We start from the raw sequence: 20,685 nt of genomic DNA on the forward strand, positions 1-20,685 counted from the left end.
AGCTGGCATAACCTGCATTTTTACGATGATTCGGTTAAATCGGTGTATGCCAGGTACGTGTTTTGGAATGTCGTCAGATCCGGCCCGACTGTGAAATCTGAACCGAACGGCCCAACTTCAGATGCATCGTTTGTGGCATTTGGAAACTCAGCAAATCTTCAGAATCTTTGAGAATGATTGTATTTGCATTCTTGATTTCATATTCCTTTCTCTGCATAGTGATTTTTCTCAGTTGTTAGCACTTATGCGGAAGTATTTTTTCTTTCTACAAATGTATTACCAAAACAAAATGCTAGATGGTGATTAGTTTGGACTCTCAGTGTTCTGAGTTCTAAGGATATCCATGCAATTAAAATGTAATGCTGTGGTGATGATAGTGACTCTGCCTTTGTACTGGCTTAACATATCTACAAGTGTGATGATGTTCATTTATGAATTGGCTTTCATTTTTGAAAAACCTTGAATAAAGCTGTCTACGATTCAATACAGGCAGGCAGCCAGAGCTACTTTTAGTGCATTGCTATATTGAAACAATGTTCTTGCTTTTTGCAAAACATTGTCATCTTCTGCATTGCAGAACAACTAGTGCTTTAAAGGTGGGCATACATCAACCTGATTTGGACCGATTTTGGCCGATTGTGATAAATCGGACCAAATCGGTTCTTCATGACATGGGGTCGGGTATGCTGCGCGTTCCCGTGACTATCAGACCCGGCCCCAGGGGTCGGACCGGTGGGACATAAGATGTAGGTCAGTCGGGCGGTGAGGAGCAGTGGGGGCGGGCGGCTGGGGAGCAAGCAATGGGGCAGCAGCGCATTACCAGATCAGTGCTGGGGCGGGCGGCGGTGACCATCAGTCTCACTCTCCACTGTCCAGCACTAGCGGGCGGGCAGCCGCCCGCGGCTATTACATCTTTAAAATAACATGTCAAATGACTGCCCGGCTAATGATTGGCTGAGATAGAGCACTCTCAGCCAATCAGTGGCCTCCCTCCGCGGCCGCTGATTGGGGAGGCCACTGATTGGCTGAGAGTGCTCTATCTCAGTATGACTCACTGTAGCCTATTCATGGGTGATATGAACTGTTGATCGTAGATTTGTAGGGGTATCTGCAAAATATAGCATGTCAAATATAGGAGAATCTTTACTTCTAAGTATTTTTATTTAGTTCTAAATTGAGATTTTCCAATATGTATTTTGCCGATCCCCTGAACCCTGTCATTGGTAGATCAGTTATTAATCTATTTATTTTAATAGAAGGTTTTTTTGGACTTTTTTTTAATTGAGTTTATAATGAAGCTGTTTTTTTCCCTATTTTAGGTGTAAAGCTACAGCACTTGAGGTAATAGTTGTTTATGAAAAGGAATTTCTTGGTGAGTGAGTACACATTTGTGGTGGTAAATTTTTTTTTTTTTTTTTCAGATTTCTATTTAGAAATTTAAGGGGTCTGATTAAACTTGGCTAAACAAAACAGTACACAAATGGACAAAACCACTTTGCATTGCAGGTGTGGCAGATTTAACGTGCAGAGAGATTTAAGGTGCCTATACTCTTGACCGACTGGGCCGCTTTCACCTGATCCCGACAGATCGGGCTGAGAAATCAGCCCAAGAAATCTGCCCAAATCGGATGTGTTTATTGTCCCCCTCGGGTCCGGTGCGAATTAGACCTCCAACTCTGCCCTTCTCCCGGCAGATGGGGGTTGGGGTCGCATGCAATATACCACATGTGAAAGGAACGCATGCGATCCTGCCATCCGTGAAAGTCTGGGGCAGCACAAGGGGGTCGGATGGCCCATACACTGCTGCGATACATCACAGTAGCATATGGGCACCTTTTAGATTTGGGTGGAGTGTGTTTATATTGAAATCTAAATTGCAATGTACACATAAAGCTGTCTAACATCAGTGGGCTACATGTAGAAGCTGACAGTATTTATCCTACAGAGAAACAATATAAAAGTTTTTTTGGTCCCATTGCGTAACAACACGGCTTGCTCCAGACTCGAGCTGTTTTGATTTGCTCAATCTGGCCCATAGACCTTAAGGACCATGAGGCTTCTTGCATAATACCAGTGAATAGCACAATTTATGTTAACAATTTTCTAGGACTGGTGTAATATTGGGTGCAGCCCTTTGGCAATGGTATAGGTCACAAGAAAACAAAAAAACATGCAAGTCTGCTAAGTAAGACTCTACTATAGAGGTTCAAAAGTGGGACAAAAAGTAACAAAAAGACAAGTAATTCTCGATCTCCCAGGACTGAACTTGATCATTATGCATAGATTTTCCATGATCAGCATTGCAGAACTTATAAAATGCCAGGGAATAGGATAGATATTTGTGTTTTATTTTACCCCTCATGACAATCGTAGACTTTCTTTTGAAGGAGAGGGGATCTCTTATCAAATGTAACATAGTAGTTAAGGCTGAATAATGTCCATCGAGTTCAACCATTGGTATATTTTCTGCCTCTTTTGTATAGGTTGTGTATTCTGATTTTATAGACAGATTATGATGTTTGTTTGTACCCCTGGATGTTTTTACCCAATAGAGCAGGGGTGGCCAACCGGTCAGAGGTAAAGAGCCGAAAAATATCGTTGGTCAAGCCAAAGAGCCAACTACATGCGCGCGTGCCAAAAAGGGGCGTGATCGGGGGAGTGGCCAGGGGCATGGTCATATGACACAAGTGGAGTGGCCACATGACAAAACTTTATGCCCCCCACAGTGCCAAACATCATATGCCCCCCACAGTGCCAAACATCCTATGCCCCCACAGTTAGGAAGCTGGGCCCTCCAGCACAGGTGTTGCCCACAGTGCAACACCTATGCTGGAGGGCCCAGCTTCCTAACTAAAGGGCCCGCCTAGAGGGCCAGGAGGGCCCAACAAACAAATGCGCCACGGGCCAAGAGGGCCCGACTAATGCGCCCACAGGCCGGAAGGGCCTGAATGTGCCCACGGGCCTAGTGCCCGACACCCGGTGAACTAGGGTGGATGGGGGGGTGAGAGGCCAAAGGCCCCTACCTGGTGTTGGGAGAGGCCGCTGGGGGGAGCTTCGTCAGCTCTTTTGCTTCCCACCCCCGCTGGCCTCTCCGGGAGCCATCTTCTTGCAGAAGGCGCCGGAGATCTTCTGTCTTGATCCCGGCGTCTTCTGGCCTCTTCAGCGGCGCCGGAACTCTTCTCCCCGCCGCCATCTTCTGCGCCTTCCTCCGGCGGCTTCTCGCGTCTTCAGGAGCGCTCCGCAGGCGTGGAGACGACTTTTCGCCCTCCCGCTGGCGTCTGATGTCAGACGCCGGGGGCGGGGCGAAACGGCGCGGCGAGTGCTGATTGGCTCGCCGCGGCCGTTTCCTATTGGCCGCCGATGCTGCGTTTTGAATTGGCAACTGACATTCAAAACCCCGATTCGCCGATGGGAGCCGCACATTACAGCGTGGCGAGCCACATGCGGCTCGCGAGCCGCGGGTTGGCCACCGCTGCAATAGAGGTTTGTCCAACCTTTTTTTTAAAGGTATTTATCATGTCTTCAGACACCAGCTCCCGAGGAAGCTAGTTCCACAATTAACCTGCCCTGATTGTAAAAAAAAGTTTTCCTTCTAAGTGTATGATATTTTCTTTCCTCTAGTTCAGGGGTAGCCAACTTGGTACTTGTGTAATATCAAGGCGCCAGTTACGTAGTTAGCGTAGCATCCCTGTCCGAATCAGCGTAGTGTTCCCGTATCTGTCAGATTCGGTAGAGTGTTCCTACGGGCGTAGTTAGCGTATCTCAGATTCGGCGTAGTGTTCCCGCGGTTAGCGTTTCTGTCCGATTTCCGCATAGTGTTCCCACAGCCAACATAGTCAGCGTCCCTGTCAAATTCGGCATAGTGTTCCCGTGGCCAGCGTAGTCAGTCAGCATTACGCAGTTACCGTAGTCAGTCAGAGGTGAAGTGACTGCGTAATGCCTGCAGAACTTATTGTACTTTAAGTTGCTTTTTTCTTCTTTATTTTTAACTAAAATCCAGTTACCAGTTAACACATGTCGTCATTTCTGTCTCAGATGTATGATATGGCAGGTGTGAATGTGTTCCTGGAACACCCCCACGCTAGCCCGAAGTGTGGCGAGCGCACGTGTTATACGTCCTTCCGACCTGTTGATACCCCCACTATCCACGTCGGCGTGGAGTTGATTTAATAAAGTGAGGCGAGCCCGAAGCGTGGTGAGCGTACGCGGAATACATGTAAAGTAATCCGCGGGGCTTGCTGCGCTCGCCACGCTTTGGGCTCGGTGGCTTGCTGCGCTCGCCACACTTTATAGAATCAACTCCACGCCGATGTGGATAGTGGGGGTATGAACAGGTCGGGAGGACGCGTAACGCATGTGCTCGCCATGCTTCGGGCTGGCGTGGATAATGGGGTTTTGAAATGGAGGAATTTGCCAAATTAATCCCAAACCGATGGACAATAAGTGAAAAGCGGTATCTTTTCTCAGTACTAAGTACGTAACCACACTTAAATACACCAGGTATAATTTCCTGTAAACCCTTCTGCTTATTGGGAATAAGTACACGAAACTTAGTATAAATTTGCACGCCGATCCTTTTTCAGTACTAAAGTACCCAAAACTTGCTATAAATTTGCGGCAGGTAGGGAAATGGAAGCCTCCCTGCCTGCGCCCGAGGCTATGTGGGGGGTAGGAGGACTTCCGGGGACACAGGCAGCACAAGCTGCCCCCTGGGGAGAGCTGGCAGGGGCGCTACGCTGACTATGTTAGGCAGCCATTGGCAGGCTGACTACGCTAGGTAGCTGTTGGGCTACGCTGAAAACGTAGCGTAGCTGGGCACGGTGATATTACACAAGTACCGCCAACTCCAGTCCTCGAGAGCTACCAACAATTCACCTTTTTCTGGCAAACCTCGCAGGTAAACAGGTGCACTCATTATTGACTAACGCATTTTTAAAGATCCACAGGTGGAGCTAATTACTTCACTTGTGATTCTGTGTGGAGACCTAGAAAACATTAACTGTTGGTAGCTCTCAAGGCCTGGAGTTGGCTACCCCTGGTCTAGTCTAATCTCGTGCCCACGTGTTCTAGAGTCCTTCCTCAAATCAAAAAGGGTGCCTGATTGTCCATTGATATATGTACATGTTAAGCATATCTTTCCTTAAACATCTGTTTTCTAGCCCCAAATTTGTCTTCATAGCTTAATTTCTCCAACCCTTTTATTAACTTTATTGCCCTTCTTTTGGATTTTTCCAGTTCTACAATGTCCTTTTTGTAGTGCGGTGCCCAGAATTGTACTCCATATTCTAGATGTGGTCTAAAAATGCGGTACTTGTGTATTTTGGCGGCGCCCATCGCATACCATAAGGCAGGGGTTCCCAATCTTTTTTTAATCACGGCACCCTAGAGTATAAGATTTTATTTCACGGCACCCCTAAGCCAAATTTATTTTAATTAGATTTGATTTATATGCGATTTTTTTGGGTCAGTTATGTGGAAAAGGGCCGGAATTGCTTCTGATTGTACACATTTTATGATTGGCAGCCACCAGCACTGGTTTTGCTTATAAATAATTAACCATTAATAATTTGAGTTGGTCCTGGGCTACCAACCCAGGGCACCCCTGCATGTGTCCCGAGGCACCCCAGGGAGCCACGGCGCACAGTTTGGGAACCACTGCCATAAGGCATACGATGGTATGCGATATTGCGCGATGCTGTACAATGTCATACAATTTAAAAATTGTATGACATTGTACATGGCATACGATGCGACGCGATTAAACATTGTGTAAGCACCCTAATTACAATGTGAAATGCACCCCCACGCCACCCCCCCCCCCCCCCCCACTATAAACATGAACCCGAAGCGTGGCGAGCGCAGCGGTACGCGTCCTCCGACCTTTTCATACCCCCACTATCCATGTCGGCGTGGAGTTGAGAATAGAAAGTGTGGCGAGCCACTGAGCCCGAGGCGAGCGGACGCGGATACCTGTGAAGCCCGCGAGGGGAGTCCGATACCTGTGAAGGTATCCGCGGGGCTCGCTGCGTTCGCCACACTTTCTATTCTCAACTCCACGCCGACGTGGATAGTGGCGGTATGAAAAGGTCTGAGGACGCGTACCGCCGCCCCACGCGGGCTTGCTGCGCTCGCCACGCTTCGGGTTCACGTTTATAGTGGGGAGGGGGTGGCGTGGGGGTGCATTTCACATTGTAAGCACCCATTAGGGTGCTTAAAAGCACCCTTTATGGTGCTTATACGATCTTTCATCGCATAGGGGGGGGGGGCAAAAATCGCATTGCATGCTACGCGATGCATGCCATGCGAAATAAACATCGCGCGATGCACATCGGGGGCGCCGCTATAATACACAAGTACCAAAAATGCTTTGTAAAGAGGCACAATTACATATGAGTCACCATATTCCTTTTTATACAGGCTAGTATCCTGTTGGCCTAATTTGCTGCTATATGACACTACGCACTACACCCCAGTTTGTTGTCAATTTGGACTGTCACCCAAGATGCATAACTTTGCCACATTGAACCTCATTTTCCAATTTTTTGATCACTCATCTAGTTTAATTAGATCACTCTGAAGTGTTGAGACATCCTTGATTGGGTACTTGTGTATTTTGGTGGCGCGCATCGCATACCATAACACATACGATGGTATGCGATGCGACGCGATATCGTACGATAGTGCACGATGGCATACAATTTTGAAATTGTATGCCATTGAACATGGCATCCGATGCCATAGGATGCGATGCGATTAAACATTGTATAAGCACCCTAATGGGTGCTTATACTATGTTAAGCACCCAAATGGGTGCTTACAATGTTAAAAGCACCCCCACGCCACCCCCCACTATAAACGTGAACCCGAAGCGTGGCGAGCGCAGCGGTACGCGTCCTACGACCTTTTCATACCCCCACTATCCACGTCGGCGTGGAGTTGAGAATAGAATAGTGTGGCGAGCCCGAAGCGTGGCGAGCGCACGCGGATACCTTCACAGGTAAACGCGTCCCCTCGCGGGCTTCACAGGTGTCCGCGTCGCCACGTTTATAGTGGGGGGTGGCGTGGGGGTGCATTTAACATTGTTAGCACCCATTTGGGTGCTCAAAAGCACCCTTTAGGGTGCTTATACGATTTTTGGTCGTATAGGGGGTCAAAATCGCATCGCATGCCATCGGGTGCATGGCATGCGATGTGATCTGTTCGTCGTACGGCGGACATCGGGGGCGCCGCCAAAATACACAAGTACCCTTGATTGTTCTTATAACTCTGCTCAATTTAGGGTCATCCGCAAAGATGAAAACTTGTGGCACTCCACTTAGTACTGGTACACTTGTGAAGTTATTCCATGGTGATGACTCCACAGTATCTCTCCTGTTTCAATTACATTTATATGGATGCGATCTAGTTCAAAAAGTACAAAGCACATCGCTCTGTGTATGGGAACTTTAAGGGCTATTTTCATTTTCTTTACAACAGAACAAATGGAAAGATTGTGTTTAATGACCCTGTTAATACCATGGGAAGTATAACAAAATAAATTGGAATCAACTGTTTCAAGGTGCAATTGCTATAAATAGGTTTGTAGTTTTGTCCGGATACTTTGCGGATGTCCTAACTCAAAGCAAAAGAAATGTAGGGTTGTGCTGACCTAATTGTAACTCAAGACAAATGGTTTTCAATGTGTACAGCAAGCAGTTCATATCCTGTGATTTGTGGCAAGTGCACCTGGTAAAGACCAGCTATAGCTAATCTGAGAGAGCCCTTTCAGCATAGTATCTCTTCGGACCTTCTGTATGGGTGCTGATATTGTTTCTTCTTGCTCCACTAGGGGGCATAGGGATCACAATTTACATAGCCTGGTGGGCAAAATCTTTGCACCAAATAACTACAATTTTTTTCCCCCCAGCAGCCCTCTCTATACCCTGCCCCTAGTCACCAGCAGCTACTTTAAGTTTGGTCCTGGTAGGCGCAAGCACCATTTTGTGGAAGCAGCTTTTAAGTGATCCCCCCATTACTTTAGTTTTATGTGCAATATTTGGTACTTGTGTAGTTTCACGGCGGCAGGCTACGCTACGTCTTCAGCTAAGCTACGTTGTCAGTGTAGCCCAACGACTGCCTAGCGTAGTGACTCCTCGGCAGCCCTGCGTAGTGTCCCAGTCAGGCAGCTAGTCACCTTAGCTTACCCCCACTATCCTCGTCGGCGTGGAGTTGATTTTATGGTACTTGTTTCCTAGCACGGCCACACCGATTTACATCGGGGTGGTCGTGTCGGAAAAATCGGGTCCATCGCATGCGATTTGGTAGCATGCGATCGACGCGACCGACCCGATTTTGGACCTGATTTTTTGATTGAATGAAATGTAAATCGGGTCCCTGGGACCCGATTTTACATTGGATTCAATGTAAAATATTCCCTACACCCCCAAATGTAGCGGCGTAAACCCCACCCCACGATAGACGCCAACCCGAAGCGTGGCGAGCGGCGGCGGTGCGCGTCCTCCGACCTTTTCATTCCCCTACTATCCACGTCGGCGTGGAGTTGAGAATAGAATAGTGTGGCGAGCCACCGAGCCCGAAGCGTGGTTTCGCACGCGTATACCTGTGAAGTTATACGCGTCCCCTCGCGGGGCTCGCCACGCTTCGGGCTCGGTGGCTCGCTGCGCTCGCCACACTATTCTATTCTCAACTCCACGCCGACGTGGATAGTAGGGGAATGAAAAGGTCGGAGGACGCGCACCGCCGCCCCTCGCGGGCTCGCTGCGCTCGCCACGCTTCGGGTTGGCGTCTATCGTGGGGTGACGACGGGGACATCTATAATGTGAAATGGGTCATATTGGCCCATTTCACATTTTTTACATTTTTTTAAAGGTGAGATGGACTTAATCAAGTCCATCTCATCTTGTGCCATTATAATGGCACAAGACCGACGCGATCCTCACGATTTCAATGTTAAAAAATATTTTAACATTGAAGCCTATGGGGAAATCGGGGGCATCGCGTCGGGACCAATGTTAATGGTCCCGACCGACGCGATGCCCCCCATATTGTACCTTTGCCGGCAAAATGGACCTGATTTCAAAGGAAATCGGGTCCATCGTGTGGATCGTGTACCTTAACTTAAAGGTACACGATCCACAAGATTGTGGCCGTGCTAGGAAACAAGTACCGATTTTATAAAGTGTGGCGAGTGGACGCGGATTTCTTGACATGTATTCCACACCCCCTCGCGGGGCTCTCCACGCTCGGTGGCTCGCTAACTGCGTAATGCTGACTGACAATGTAAGCTCCAGCTGGACGCGAACGGGTGGGAACACTACCCTGATACTGACAGGGGCGCTACGCTAACTACGTAACTGCCGCCGTGAAACTACACAAGTAACCAATATTTCAATATATGTAAATTGGGTTCTTTGTGTTTGCACACTTAAAGGACTGTGACTATGGGTAGATGCAGCGGTTCCCATGTTTTTTGTCCATTCTTACAGCCTGATCATGCGCTTCCATGGGTTTATTTTTCTTTTTTGTTTGTGAACATAAATACCAATATATTGATTTTTAGTGTGGATAACCTCTTTTTTAATGTGCATTGGAATATTCAGGGTGACATGCTTGCAAAAGCTGTGTATGAAACTTGAGAAGTTCTGTAGAGCTTTGCTCATACTACACTCTGATTGAAGTGCTGATATGAGGAAAGTGCTCTCAAAATGTTGTGAACAGAAGTGCTAAATGTGGATCAGAGGAACACGTAATAAACTTGTGCATAGAGTATTTTCTTTGGCCTGTGTTTAGCATTGCTGTTTGTGGCATGTGATTACTGTAGTTATGGGGGTTTTCTTATTTGAATTCTGGTTGAATTTCTGGTTGAATTCTGTAGTGTCCTTGTGTCAGTGCTATATGAAGTTTTTCTTCACCAGTAAAGTATTGCGAGTAATTACAAATTTGTACACTTATATTAAAACAAAGTTCCTTTTGTTACCTACCTATATACGGTGGGTTTTTTTTTTTCATTTAAAAAAAATAGTATTTTGGGGAATTCACTGTGATGCCTGTGAAAAGCTTCCAGACAAAGGCACTTTACAACAGTTACCATTAGTAATTTTCTCTCAATCCCCTCAGATTTTTGCATAAAAATTAGCAATGCTTGGCACCCATAAGGTTCTCAGTAAAACATTGCGGCAATATATTGCACTGAATTTAATTCTACCTTATGGTCAAACGATTAGAGCAGGGGTGTCAAACTCCATCGGGGGCCGCATCAGCAGTTTGGTCACCCTCAAAGGGCCGGTTGTATCTGTAGGACTATGTGTCCACTCTTTATCATAAATTATTGTCACTGCATTAAATTATTACAGTTTTTTGTAATAATGTAAGTAATAACTAGCTCTGAAAGCAGAAACATAGTCAGAATAATGACAAGTAGATATTCAAATGTACAATATTTTGAAAAATGATTTTGGGAGGCGTTACCTGGATAATACTTGAGAAAGTTCTCAGGAAAGATATTCCTTCCTGATAGGGGAGATTGGGGACCTGAAAATGACTTATTGGGCTAATATGAGCTGCTTGGATTTTGAGAAAGATGGAAATGGTCACATAGCTATCCTAACACGTCTTAAGTGGCTCAGTCGACCTGAACACTGTTTGGCCTTGAAGTCAAGTTAGGAGGAGAGCCAGGCCTGGTGTGTAAACGTCACCCTCAGTGACAGATCCCCATGTACAGCGGCCAGCCCGAGCTTGACACTACTAACCTTTCTCTCTCATGCAGCAGGAGACACTGGAGATTACATCGGGTTTAGAGCTGGGAATGCTGGGAGCTAGGCACATTAAATTTGTTTCAGGGCAGTCAGCCGCCTCGCACACACGGTTACCACATGGAATCCAGCAGTAGTAGCGACCAATCACATACTTCCATTGCTACTACCAGCACGGATCGCCAGCTGCGTGACGTCCCAGTCCCAGCATTTCCCAGCACCAACCCCGCAGCTCCGGCTACGTGAGCTGATTGAAGGGAGAGTGACGTCACACAAGTTCCACAACTCCATCTGGATGCACGCCCTGATTGGCTGCTACTCCATGCAGTAGTAGTGCAAGCCGTCAGACGTGCGGCATGATGTAGGAGTCACAGAGCTTCTGGTAGCTCTCATGCATCGTGGGACACACTGCCCCTGCGTGCTATCTCCTCAGCAGACTGCAGGCCAGGATCTCAAAAAAAAGAAGCGAGAATAAAAGGTGAAGGCTGGCGGCGGCTGCGCGGGCCACATGACGAGGTCTTAGTGGGCCGGATTTGGCCCGCGGGCCTTGTGTTTTGACACCCGTGCATTAGAGGATCTAATGTACAACATGTAAAACGGTGGAACTGCTGTTTATGGTTTTCCCCAGCTGTTCAGCATTCTTGTTATCGTTAGTCAGAGATACTGACAGCCAAAGACAACATTTGCGTTAGAGCAAGTAATGTGAAAAGAAACAAAAACTGCTTGCAGAAGCATTGCACCAACTTAATTTCATGCATAGTTTAAAGTGGGTGACAATGGGCCTTATTCTAGTTCACTCTTTCTGACAATCCTTCTTAGATGAACAAAACCATGTGCACTGCAGGTGGGGCAGATGCTACTTGTGCAGAGAGAATTAGATTTGGGTGGGGTTTTACTTCAAAGTGAGATCTATATTGCAGTGTAAAAATAAAGCAGCCAGTATTTACCCTGAACAGAAACAAAATAACTCACCCAAATCTAATTCTCTCTGCACATTTTTACATCTGCCCCCCTGCAGTGCACATGGTTTTGTCCATCTAAGAAGGATTTTGTCAGAGTGAACTAGAATAAGGCCCTATATCGGCATAGTTTTAAATGCAGACATGGTTGGGATTAGGGATATACTTTCCGCTGCAACAAATCTTTTGTAACATTAGCTACAATTTGCCCCCTAAAGCCACAAACTACTATACATTAGCGGCAGCCACCACTAATTGTGGTCATTGCATGTCAACCATTTTTGCACTTTCCTATTAGCTGCGGTGCTTTGCCACTGCTGATAGGTTCAGCTGGGTTTATGCTATTAGCCCTGATGTCTGTGTCCCTTAGCACCGATAACCACTGTTATCTGATACTATGCTTCCTGTGCCTGGGACAAGCAAAGCCTAATCACTGATAAGCAGCCGCTAGACGTGAAAAAACATATTGTATCCAGGACTAATCCCTGAACCCATGTGTTTTTTGCGAGATCACTGATCCATTTTTGGACAGTACAGACAGACTTTGATTGGATACTGCAATAAAGACAATCATCCATTAATGGCAATATCCGACCACTTTTATCAGCCGAAAATACACTGTGGCTAATAGAACAGCAGTCTTTATCATCGATGGCATTTTGAAAGTCAACATTCTCATGTCTACATGGTGAATGCCAGCACTCTGAAAGGTCTTACCAGGTCCAGCATTACAAACCGGCAAAAAAGCAATCCCGTTTCCCCTTCACACAGTGCTTGGAGTAGTGTCGGCTCCAAGTGCTGCCTCCTCCCCCTGCCCCCTTTGCCGCTCCATCCCACCCCCATATGATGTCGGCGAACTAGCAATATTGCTGGGTTGCTGAATGGGCCAGAGAGAGAGCGAGCGAGCAAAATGCAGGGTGTCTTCAGGACTGAACCGTTTCAAAGTCCCTGTGCAATCCTGCGTTTTGCTATCTGAATACGGTATTATCGAGTGTGAGCATTTTCTGATCAGACAGGATGATCACATGAGATCTGTCACTGGATCTTCACTCCTTTTCAGAGAAGGTATAGAATGCCTATGGCTTTCTTGCTGACACAAGAGTACAGAAAGGGTTCGGCACAGATTTATAAGCTATAATGTGTTTGTGTTTCAGAAATAGCCAAATTGCAGTGTAATATTACTAAGCTCCCCAATGTTATGCATGTCTAGAAAGAAAGTCACAATTATGTTCAAAAACCACAGGTACAAATTTATTTTATTTTGTCATTAACATGGCACGAGTTTTATATATTAATGCTCGAAATCTGAAAAGATTTTGCATTGAATTTCCCATTGATTTTAGCTTTGTGGAGGCCTAGCTGCTTAAACATATTTGTGTTGATTCTTTGCAGCTGTTGCTGAAGGAATCCATTTGTAGGGACTGCTATTTATCTGTTTATCATTGTGTCTTGCCATCTTGAACTGGATTCTTGCTTAGCTCTGCTTGGTGATACGCCTTAGCAGAGTAAGTTGCAGATGCTCTCCCACTTCTATAATAAAAGTACCTTTGTTGGCAAAATATGCCTTTGCAGCCACACTATATTTGAGAACTGCTTTTATTTCTGTTCTTAAAGCTTCCGATGATGGGCAACTTTGACCAGTGTCAGCATGGTTTAACATTTATTACGTTAGCTTTTTGAAATTAGTAGAAGTCTTCGATCATTGGCCGATTTATAATTCCAGTAGATAAATAAATCTATCCCATGGTGTGTAAAATCAAGAAACCTTCTGATAGCAATGGATCAAACTCGGGCCTGGTATTGAGAGTTTTGAATCAGTTTGTGTGGAAATATTTATGCTGGTGTCGCATTTTCATACGTATTTCCTTGGATAAAATTTTTGGGTACTCTTTACCTAGAAGGGCGCCCGTCGCGGGCATCGCGGGTACATTTATGTATGGCCGCGACGCGACCGACGCGATGCCCGCGATTTCCCATTGAAACCAATGTTAAACTTGGAAATCGTGTCGGTCGCGTCGCGGCCGTCCATAAATGTACCCGCGATGCCCGCGACGCGATGCTCCCGATTTCCCATAGGAATCAATGTTAAAAGTCGCGATGGACCCGATTTTACTGTTAAATGGCTCAATCCACCCGATTTGGCCATAGGAATCAATGTTAAATGGGCCACAGAGCCCATTAACCCTTAAATGTCCCCCCCAATTTTTAACGCCACCCCACCATCCACGCGAACCCGAAGCGTGGCGAGCGCAGCGAGCCCGCAAGGGGCGGCGGTACGCGTCCTCCGACCTTTTCATGCCCTACTATCCACTAGGGCGTGGTGTGAGAATATAATAGTGTGGCGAGCGCAGCGAGCCCGAAGCGTGGCGAGCGCACGCGGATACCTTCACAGGTAGACGCGTCCCCTCGCGGGCTTCACAGGTGTCCGCCTCGCCACGGACACCTGTGAAGCCCGCGAGGGGACGCGTCTACCTGTGAAGGTATCCGCGTCCCCTCGCGGGGCTCGCCACGCTTCGGGCTCGCTGCGCTCGCCACACTATTATATTCTCACACCACGCCCTAGTGGATAGTAGGGCATGAAAAGGTCGGAGGACGCGTACCGCCGCCCCTCGCGGGCTCGCTGCGCTCGCCACGCTTCGGGTTCGCGTGGATCGTGGGGTGGCGTTAAAAATTGGGGGGGGGGCTTTGAAGGGTTAATGGGCTCTGTGGCCCATTTAACATTGATTTCTATGGCCAAATCGGGTCCATTGAGGCATTTTACAGTCAAATCGCGGTCAATCAGCCTTTTTAACATTGATTCCTATGGGAAAATCGCGGGTATCGCGGCCATCCCGATTTACCCGCGATGACCGCGATTTTTACCCCCGATCACCGCGATTTCAATCGCTGGCGCCCTTCTAGGTAAAGAGTACCAATTTTTGCTATCCTTTTTGATTAAATTTGGTGAGTGCTACCTTCTATGTAGCCGTTTGCCTGTTCAGCTCAGGGGACTGTGGTTTGTATTAGTTTTGTCATTTTTTTTTTTTTTTAATTAACAAACGGTAGCACAATCGTATACACGTGACATTACACCGCATGTAGTGCACTTGATTCATATAAAATCAGACAGTAATGCCCCTTATACACATAATGTCCACAGTTTTTCATCTTCACTTTGCATTACATACGCTGTGTCAGAAAAAGAAGCCGCTGGGACAGGCTTTTCTGTTGGAATTACTGTTCAGGACTGTGGTAGAAGTGGAACTCCGTTCCCCCTACCATTAGAGGTGGTGGGACGTTCTACCCTTTCTACCCTGTTCCTGCTCACAACTAAACACCTGTACCGGCATTCCCCAATGGATTAGAATAGTGCCTTGAGCTCCCTCCTGGCGCTATTCACTGCGTACCATATTGAATCAAACCCATTGTAATATGTTACAAGCAGGACCGTAGATAATTGTAACCACTTTTAGGCCTTTATTCAGATCTGATCGCAGTACAAATTTGTTTGGAAAATGGGCTAAACAATGTGCACTGCAGGTGGGGCAGATGTAACATGTGCAGAGAGAGTTAGATTAGTGTGAACTATTTTGTTTCTGTGCAGGGTAAATACTGGCTGCATTATTTTACACTGCAATTTAGATTTCAGTTTCAACACACCCTGTCCAAATTTAACACTCTCTGCACATGTTACATCTGCCCCACCTGCAGTGCACATGGTTTTGCCCATTTTATTCTGTTTACGTGCATTTGGTTTAGTGCATCTTTACAACTGGAAGTTTTATGCAGATAGGAATACATTACATTTTAAGCACATGGCTAGTACTCTACCTTACACAATCCTTTCAGTATGCCCTTTTGGCTACCTCTACATTATTTCAGATCTGTCTCCGTTTAGTGCTCTCTAGTGGCTGCAGGCGGTGCAAACTTTTTAATTGAATGCTATTCAATTGTTGATCCGATACCAGTTATACTACTTTCAGACCGCAAATGCTGTGTCGCACACGGGATTAGGACACTGGTCCCATCCCCAGAGCAACACGGCAATGCGGTCTGAAAGTTCCGACACAGCATATTGCCGAGTCAATGACGTCACATGGGGCGGAGCTGGGCGGCGGCGCGCCATCGGGGGCTCGGGAGGAGGCAGTACTTGGAGCTGACAGTGCTGCCTCCTCCATACTGTGAACGGGACACGGGTCGCTCGACCCAGGCACCCGTTCACACTGCACTTGACGCGGGTCATAGCCGTGTTCAACCCTGGTCATTATCAGGGTTGAACACCTGTGTTGCTCGACCTGTGGTGGCCTTTTCAGGCCGCACCTTGACCTGTGTTGGGGCCGCAAGAACCCGGGTCTAGAGTGCGATCTGAAAGCGGTATTAGCATGTTACATGGCTGACCGCTATGGATATAGCTGCTCAGAACATCTTTCCCCATATAAAGTTTCCACATTGCCATCTAAACCTCTGGAGGATGCAAGACATTTATAGATCTCTTCCTGTTGGACTGATGCACCTTCTCACACCATTGAGAAGAGACCACATGTGTCTCTGAGCACTGTGGGACAGTCTGGTGGTTCCTGCCTGCATTAATCTGGTTTCTGCTACTACTTATTGCTGAGTTTGAGTATGGAAAGTAACCTGGTGTTGCACCATAATATATAGAAGAGGGGGTGCAGATTTATGCGCTATGTGGTGGGAGCAGTATATGTAGACGAGGGGTGTGCTGTATACACGGGGCACATATGGAGGTGTGTGGTAGTGCAATGTGTGTGTATAGGGGCACAGTATAGAAGTGGATTAAGGGGGGGGATTGTATATGGTGGAGTACGTCTACATGTCTCAAACAGAGCATGCTCTGCACATGCTTTAATGGAACTAGCTTAAATATAAATTAACAGCTAAGCTGAAAAGCATTCACTATATATTGAAGGGTAAAAAAGGGGCAGACTAGATGGGCCAAATGGTTCTTATCTGCCGTCAAATTCTATGTTTCTATGTTATATGTGTGTATGTGTTTAAGCTAGTTTCATTAAAGCATGTGCATCAGCTAGTTTCAGTATTACATCTTGTCTCATGACCAGTCAATACTGTTGTCTTGTTTCCAAGCAAAATCCAAACAGCCCTTTTATCTTTTGTCTTTTTATTAAACCGTATACATTACTTTCGGCAACAGCTGCAATACAAAGCTCGGCTAGCCTGGCAGTACTGTAAATCCAGAGTATAAAATTGTTAGCCTGTTTCAGCTTCACAAATGAAGAATACTAGTGCTGGTGTTATTTTAAGGAAAGGGAGTGCCTGGCAGCTGGCTTCTTGTAGGTCAGTGGGAAGTGGTCTGTTTTCTTCTCTTCTGATGTTATTTGGTATTTCATAAAGGCGAATCTAATAAAGTTTGAGTATGTGGGTAAAATGTTTTTTTTTTTAATAATATTAGAGCTGTTAAAACCTTACTAATGGATTGACACCTGTTCTAGTGTTTTTATTATTATTTTCTATTTGCAATGAAAGCCATTTTTCCTAATAAAACCTTAGGTGCTAATAAAATGCCAGTGTACAATGATGTTTCATTAGCCAAAACACAATAACCATTTTTGTTTACTACTACCGTAGTTTTTAGCTTCAGATATTGTGGGTTATTTTTTGATTGGCTGTGCTGCTCGTTTCAAAAATGATGCTGTGAGCAGCCATTGGCTCACACATTGTGGCCATCTTGAAATTTCTTTTTTTTTAAATGGCACAGTGAACAAATCATGGCTCATTGTATCATCGTCCTGCCCCCTTGGGCTGGCTATATTATCCAGTGCAAGGCAGTCCAATGAAGGAGAAGCTGAAAAGAGTTCTCCGAATTCCTGGGTGGGAATTCCAGGTGCAGAGAAATTATTAAATAGTTGGTGTTTTATTTTACAAAACAAATAATGGAAAGTGCTGTCCATCGACCCAATAGGTATTTTGATCAATTTAATAAACATACTATACTATTCTCCAGTGTCGAAGAATTCAGTAAACAGTCCTAAAATGTAAAAAGCATAATAAACATGAATACATTTGAATAAAAAAAATAGGTAATTGGATATAGATATCTGTAAGCAATCCAGCAGAGTATCTAGTAAGTAGTTTTCCTTCTAGGAACTGGGCAGGGGCAGAAGGGGCAGACCATGCCTGCTGACCCCACCAAAGTGGGGGTCCCGGGCTGCAATGTCACCAAAGGGGGCGGGCCTAGGCTGCGACGTCACCATAGTGGGCGTGCCAGGCCCTGCCAGGGAAGCGTCGGGCTTCATCATGGGCTCTGGGCTTCCCCGTGTGCATCGGCGGCAGGATGTTCTAGCAAGGCACTGTTAGAGGGGCAGGGTGCATTTCACCCTTTAAAAATCAGGCAGGGCGCAGCGCCCCACTAAAACAGCCTAGCGGGAGCACTACTAAGATTGAACATGCATGTTAGATGTGGATTGTTAGATCCAGTCAAGTTCAGGCTCACATAAGCCATAAATTAAGAGAATGTATCAAAAGTGATGGAAATAGAAGGGCTTGTGTTAATCAAAAAGAAAAGTACGGAACATAGTAAAATAGTAATTAAGGTTGAAAAAAAAAAGATGTTAGTCCATCAAGGTCAACCTATTTGAGTTGTAACTACTGACTTGAGTAAGTCATATCTATAGGATTCCCTTAGTGACCAAAAATGTATCCATTTCTGATTTAAACTCATTAACAGTAGTTGCTGTAACCACCCCCACAAGCAATGAGTTCCAGAATTTTACTGCTCTAATGGTGAAGAACTCTTCTTAATTCAGTAGGGAATTTATTTTCCTCAAGCCTCAGTACATGCCTGTTAGTGAACAAATCATACCCTGGTTCCATATGATTCCCAATCCTGTATTTGAACATACTTCTAAGCATGTCCGGCTTGATACTACTAGCCAGTTTCCATGTGTGCATCTACTGCAGTGGTCAGGGAACTCGTTCCTCATTACCCTACGCAGTGCATGTTTTGCAGGTCTCCTCACAGAATCACAAGTGAAATAATTAACTCCACCTGCGGACCTTTTATAATATGTGTCTGAGTAATTAGTGCACCTGCTGGGTTACCAGCAAAACATGCACTGTGTGGGGTAATGAGGACCGAGTTCCCTGACCACTGATCTACTGTCCCTAGAAAGACCCCGGTGGCTACAGTACAGGAGATGGGAGTAAGACAGACGCAGAACGTGTTTCCAGCTGATTGCGACTTTAGAGTCTTATGTGCATGCGTCTCTGGCAATGGGTAAGACAGCAAGCATCAGGACAATGTTAGGGAGACGAAAAACTGGCCTGTTTTAAGCAATTTTACGTAGATGCATGCCATTATTTCCAACAAGGTGCTACCGCCATTTGTGGATGTATTAACATTGCTATAGTGGCAATAATAAGATTTCACTAACGTCCTTTATGGGATACTGGGAATGGTCTTAAGACATTGGGTATTAGAGGGTATCCGCAGGAGACAGGCACATCTATAACTTTGAATCTGGGTGTACTGGCTCCTCCCCTCTGATTCCCCACCCAGGAACCAGTTTAGAAAAATGTGCCCTCAGGAGAGGATGCACACTGCTGAAGCTCCAGAGAGTTTGTCTTAAGTTTTATTTCTTTTATTATTTTGGGGTTACTGTGTTGGACTTCACAGTATCCCTGCTTCGAGGGAGTCAGTTGAGGAGGGTTCAGCTGCAGGCCTCTTAAGGTACCGAGCTGTCCCTGCTGCAGGACCACTGTCCTGAGAGGGTGTTTGTACTCACGGGCATTGCGCTGCAGTGATACTCACCCCCAGCATGCCGCACACTCCTGACAGTCCGAAGACGTCTGTGGTGAGTAAAAACCGGGGTCCCCACAGTGGGGTACCCCGGCTCATCGTGCGGCAAGATGGCGGCGGCGGCGGCAGACGCGGTACCCTGCACAGGGGCTGCGCAGACCCCCCGTCACAGACTGGCTGTGGGTGACAGTCCCTGGACTACCAGGGCAGATCCCACCATAAAACGCTGTCAGTGTAAAGGGCGCCATTTAAAACTGACAGCCAGCGCCAGTATAAAGATCAGTGAAGCCCCTGCGCCATCACAGGGGGCGGGGCTTCAGCGGAGCGAGGCCAGAGCTCTGAGCGCGCATACACTACTTCCTGCTTCTCCCTGGGCGCCATTACTGCCTCCAGATCACTCCTCAGCGGTGAGGTGTTGGACAGAGGATATCTGCAGAAAACAGCAAGTGTATTTAGCGCTAAAATCGCTTAATTGATCACACTGTTCTGTGTTTATGCGTGTTACCAACTCCTAAATAGGAGTTCAGGTTGTACAGGGTGTGCTGGTCTCCTCAGTGTAATCTGAGCGCTCCCCCACGTGCTTGTTAAGCTACACACTTCCAGTGATAGAGCTCACACATATATAGCTGCTATACACTGCACATTGATTTTATATATTTTATTTCATTGTGATTGTGGTGTGTTTGTGGAAGAAAGGTTACTTATTACTCCAACATGGTGAGGAAGTTAACCTGTCTCATTTGCAGCAGCAAGTTTGTGCCTAAGTCCACCTCACAGATTACCTGTGAGGAATGCATGTCCACTCAAACAGGGGTTTCACCCCAGATCAGTGGTACTCCTCAATCAGACTCACAAGAGCCTGAGTGGGCTGCTGGCATTAAAACCATGCTGCAGGCTGTGTCAACGCAATTGGCTGCAAATACAGTGCAGACCAAACAGGTGCAGCAGGACTTGTCAGTTCTAGCCGCATGGGTGGATAATATGAATACCACCACGGGCCAGTCACGGAAGCGTGCTGCGACCTCCATGTTGCCTGATTCAGATGATGATCTGCAGGCGGGTGACGACACGGATGATAATGTGGACGACGGGGCTCTGATCCCTGATTCACAGTCATCTCTTAGAGGCCCAGAACCTCTTATTATAGCAATAAGAGAAGTTTTAGACCTTCCGTTAGCAGACATGCAGGAAGGTGACCCGTTTTTTGGGTCTCAAAGGA

At 46.4% G+C, this 20,685-nt stretch overlaps 1 protein-coding gene across 5 annotated transcripts in view; it reads left to right on the plus strand.

Annotated features, from left to right (window-relative positions):
• Positions 1-20,685, plus strand: part of THRAP3 (thyroid hormone receptor associated protein 3) — an 81,493-nt gene that overhangs the window by 2,324 nt on the left and 58,484 nt on the right. For 2 of the 5 annotated variants that reach the window (XM_083173525.1, XM_083173527.1), the window contains exon 2: positions 1,320-1,372. The exons of 1 other annotated variant lie outside the window; for it this stretch is intronic. In XM_083173525.1, coding sequence (XP_083029651.1) covers positions 1,355-1,372 — 18 coding nt within the window. In that variant the 5' untranslated portion in view covers positions 1,320-1,354. The remainder of the gene's footprint in view (positions 1-1,319; positions 1,373-20,685) is intronic. 2 more of the 5 variants (XM_083173530.1, XM_083173529.1) reach the window with 1 other exon arrangement.

This window comes from Crinia signifera, chromosome 2 (assembly GCF_055691185.1).
Source record: "Crinia signifera chromosome 2, ASM5569118v1, whole genome shotgun sequence".
Lineage (NCBI taxonomy): Eukaryota > Metazoa > Chordata > Amphibia > Anura > Myobatrachidae > Crinia > Crinia signifera.